At 43.5% G+C, this 4,491-nt stretch overlaps 1 protein-coding gene across 1 annotated transcript in view; it reads right to left on the minus strand.

The window, feature by feature from the left end:
* Nucleotides 1-1,890: 1,890 nt before the first annotated feature.
* LOC104987882 (short-chain dehydrogenase/reductase family 16C member 6) overlaps nucleotides 1,891-4,491 on the minus strand; it is a 26,199-nt gene continuing 23,598 nt past the window's right edge. Inside the window, exons 6-7 of the mRNA XM_010838978.1 lie at nucleotides 3,929-4,054; nucleotides 1,891-2,552 (exon numbers count right to left, since the gene is read on the minus strand). Coding sequence (XP_010837280.1) covers nucleotides 2,426-2,552; nucleotides 3,929-4,054 — 253 coding nt within the window. The 3' untranslated portion in view covers nucleotides 1,891-2,425. The remainder of the gene's footprint in view (nucleotides 2,553-3,928; nucleotides 4,055-4,491) is intronic.

A 4,491-nucleotide genomic window follows, 5' to 3' on the forward strand; every position in this document is an offset into this window, starting at 1 on the left:
TTGGGGCATAGACTTGGATTACTGTGATATTGAATGGTTTGCCTTGGAAACGAACAGAGATCATTCTGTCGTTTTTGAGATTGCATCCAAGTACTGCATTTCAGACTCTTTTGTTGACCATGATGGCCACTCCATTCCTTCTGAGGGATTCCTGCCCACAGTAGTAGATATAATGGTCATCTGAGTTAAATTCACCCATTCCAGTCCATTTCAGTTCGCTGATTCCTAGAATGTCGACATTCACTCTTGCCATCTCTTGTTTGACCACTTGCAATTTGCCTTGATTCATGGACCTGACATTCCAGATTCCTATGCAATATTGCTCTTTACAGCATCGGACCTTGCTTCTATCACCAGTCACATCCACAGCTGGGTATTGTTTTTGCTTTGGCTCCATCCCTTCATTCTTTCTGGAGTTATTTCTCCACTGATCTCCAGTAGCATATTGGGCACCTACTGACCTGGGGAGTTCCTCTTTCAGTATCCTATCATTTTGCCTTTTATGTTCCAAATAATAGGATGTGCATGCGTGCTAAGTCTCTTCAGTCATGTCTGATACTTTTTGACCCTATGGACTTTCACTCGCTAGGCTCCTCTGCCCATGGGAGTCTCCATGTGAGAATACTGGAGTGGGTTGACATTCCCTCCTCCAGGGAGGCTTCCCCACTCAGGGATCAAACCCACAACTCTTATGTTTCCTGCATTGGCAGGTGGATTCTTTACCACTAATGCCACCTGGGAAGCCCCAAATAATAGGATAGATTTTATATATTGAATGCTCCCTTGTTGGTTAACAAATAAAGGTGAAAGTCACTCAGTCATGTCTGACTCCTTCTGACCCCACGGACTATACAGTCCATGGGATTCTCCAGGCCAGAATACTGGAGTGGATAGCCTTTCTCTTCTCCAAGGGATCTCCTTAACCCAGGTCTCCCATTGTGGGTAGATTCTTTACCAGCTGAGCCACAAGAGAAGCCCAAGAATACTGGGATGAGTAGCCTATCCCTTCACTAGTGGATCTTCCCGACCTAGGAATCAAACCGGGGTCTTCTGCATTGCAGGCAGATTCTTTACCAACTGAGCTATGAGGGAAATATATACTTGATATTTCTTTTTTTTTCTTTTTTTGGTTTTGCTGTTATCACTAGCTCTTGACCCATCAGAGATAAAGCTAGGTTACTATCCTGTGATTCAGCTCAATCAAGTACATTTCTGAACTCACAGAGTCACTTGGGAGTGTTTGCCGGGGCTGTCAGGTGAGGTGCACATTTGAATTAGTACATACATTTTTAACAGGGGTGGCTCATGTCATGTATGCAAACCCATCATAGTTAAGGTTAATTTATTGACTGAATTATAAAAATAAGTCTCTTCTTCAAACCAGCAATACAGAGTCTAATATGTACTTTTTTTTCCCTTATGGAGTAAGGAAGAAGAGGGCTTCCTAGCTGGCACTAGTGATAAAGAATCCGCCTGCCAGTGCAGGAGATGTGGGTTTGTTCCCTGGATTGGGAAGATTCCCTGGAGAAGGAAATGCAACCCACTCCAGTATTCTGGCCTGGAGAATCCCATGGGCAGAGGAGCCTGGCAGGCTACAGTCCACTGGGTCACAAGAGTCAGACATGACTGAGCACATGTGCGTGCTGTATGCTAAATCACTTCAGTCGTGTCTGACTCTTTGTGACCCCGTGGACTGTAGCCTGCCAGGGCTACATGGAATGGTTTGCCATGACCTTCTCCAGGGGATCTTCCTGACCCAGGGATTGAACCTGAGTCTCTTATGTCTCCTGCATTGGCAGACGGGTTCTTTACTGCTGGTGCCACTAGGAAACATCATAACACACAAAAAAGCTAAGAATTACAGGCATATTCAGATACAAACAAACATGATTAGTTGTGGACTTATTTTATTGAATAAACAGATTCAGTGCCTCCCTAAGGATCTTGATATGGTCATCCAGCTCCAGTAGGAATTAATAAGCACACAGAAAAGTGTTATTTTTCTTAACAGCTGTACTAAAAATTTTCTTTACATATAATATTTAAAAATTATCAGCCTAAAACTGCAATTTAAAAAGTCTATTTGTAGTTACTTTTTTTCTAAAAGTATCATCTACTCTATTTAAAAATTAAATTAAGGTTAATTTGCATTAATATGTTTTTATTAATACACTGTATTCTCTGAGTTCTCTGACACTGAAACGGCTGCAGTGTTGTTTTTTTTTTTTTTAAATCAAACTAAAAAGTGACAGGAAACTTGAGTATGTAATGTGAATGCCTAGGGAGGTTGTGAGAGTGTCAGCTATGTCCCAGTGAGCACTTCTGGAAGCCTCGGTCATTGCTGGAAGTCTGGAGTGCTCTGAGCATGAACAAGACTTCCGGTGGCTGCTCCTCATGACACTTATTACCACGTCTGGAGCTTTAGCTACTGTTGTTTCCTCTCGGTTTTGGTCTGAACTTCCCCTGATTTCTCTCGTTCTATAAATGAAGCCAGGGAAATGTCCATTCCAAGGTACTCAGCCATGGTCATCATCATGTTTGTAGATATTATTCTAGAGAAAAGCAGAGGGAAAAAATTCAGAATGCTTTAGAAGGAGTCAAAGAGACATCTTCAGGGAATTCCCTGGCGGCACAATGGTTAGGGCTCTGGGTTTCCACTGCAGGAGGCATGGGTTCCATCCCTGGAGGGGGAACTAAGATCCCGCATAACACGTAGTGCGGCCAAACAAATAAATAAATGAACAAAAGAGAAATATCTTTGTAAAGATTACTTGTGAATTCTCGTGGCTCGCACTGTGTGCTTGTCACTGCTGAGAGGGACGAATGTGGAAATGTTGCATCACGGGCACTGAATGCTGTCTACAGAGCTTTGAACAGTCCCAGTGCTCAGGCCACAAAGTGTGTGTTGGTTGTTCGGTTGTGTCCAACTCTTTTCGACCTCTTGGACTGGGGCTGAGGGCTCCTGTATCCATAGGATTCTCCAGCAAGAATACTGGGAGTGGGTTGCATACCCTTCTTCAGGGAATCTTCCTGACCTAGGGATCAAATCCGGGTCTCCTGCCTTGCAGGCAGATTCTTTACCATCTAAGCCACCATGGAAACCCCATTAGCGGTTTAATCCTGCAAAAATGACTAATGGTCTTTAAGCCTCAGTTACTTGAAGTGTGATAAACCACGCAAGGCTGTCATGCAGAGTCTGGCCCAGGTAGACACTTGATGAATCTTACACGTTGTTCTCTCTTCTCTTCAGAGAAGATAGTGGGCCTGGCCTAAATGCACTCACAAAAACTCTGGAACTTTAAGCGTGAAGTTACAGGTCCTCTTTCACCAGAGGAAGTGAGAAACTTGTCAAAAATCCTTAATATTTTTCTGGCAATGCACTCGGGTTTATTGGCCCTTTGTTTTCAAAATAGAATTTTGTGTCAGCTCAACTGATAGAATTCACCTCCCGTCATTGGGGTTCTATTTGTTTTTCTTGAAATTAATAACTTTTATTCTCTAAGAGGGCTTCCCAGGTGGCACTAGTGCTAAAGAATCCACCTGCCGACATAAGAGACGTGTGTTTGGTCCCTGGGTCAGGAAGATTCCCCTGGAGAAGGGAATGGCAACTCACCCCAGAGTTCTTACCTGGAAAATCCCATGGACAGAGGAGACTGGCAGGCTATAACTACGTGGTTATAAACAGTCAGACACGACTGGAGCAACTTAGCACTCTGTAAGAACCAACAGTTTCTGAATTTTCTCAGGGTCTGGAATAACCAAGCACAGCTAGAATTAGTCCAATAAGTTGCCCTGGCATTGTTTAGATATTATTCTTCCTTCAACCTTAAGAAAGATACAAGGTTGCTTTCTGGTAAAAGAGGTAGCAATGATGAGAGCAATTTGTTCACAAACAACCAAAATGATAGAGAAGTCATTATTCACTTACTGTTTCAGGAACAATGCAACATGCGAGAATCTGGGCATTATCAAGTACAACTGCTCCTCTAAAATAGCATTTAAAATACTTTGGGCAGCATACTCCTGAGTCAGCATGGGCAACAAAAGTGGATACCTGGAATAAAAAAAATCACAAAAAGTTATATTGTTAAAGTGGTATTTTTTTGCTGCCATCAGTCAGTTCAGTTCAGTTCAGTTGCTCAGTCATGTCCGACTCTTTGCAACCCCATGATTAGCAGCACGCCAGGCCTCCCCGTCCATCACCATCTCCTGGAGTTCACTCAGACTCACGTCCATCGAGTCGGTGATGCCATCCAGCCATCTCACCCTCTGTTGTCCCCTTCTCCTCCTGCCCCCAATCCCTCCCAGCATCATAGTCTTTTCCAATGAGTCAACTCTTTGCATGAGGTGGCCAAAGTACTGGAGTTTCAGCTTTAGCATCATTCCTTCCAAAGAACATCCAGGGCTGATCTCCTTTAGAATGGACTGGTTGGATCTCCTTTCAGTCCAAGGGACTCTCCAGAGTCTTCTCCAACACCACAGTTCAAAAGC

Source organism: Bison bison, unplaced genomic scaffold (assembly GCF_000754665.1).
Source record: "Bison bison bison isolate TAMUID 2011002044 unplaced genomic scaffold, Bison_UMD1.0 scf7180017864108, whole genome shotgun sequence".
NCBI classification, from domain to species: domain Eukaryota; kingdom Metazoa; phylum Chordata; class Mammalia; order Artiodactyla; family Bovidae; genus Bison; species Bison bison.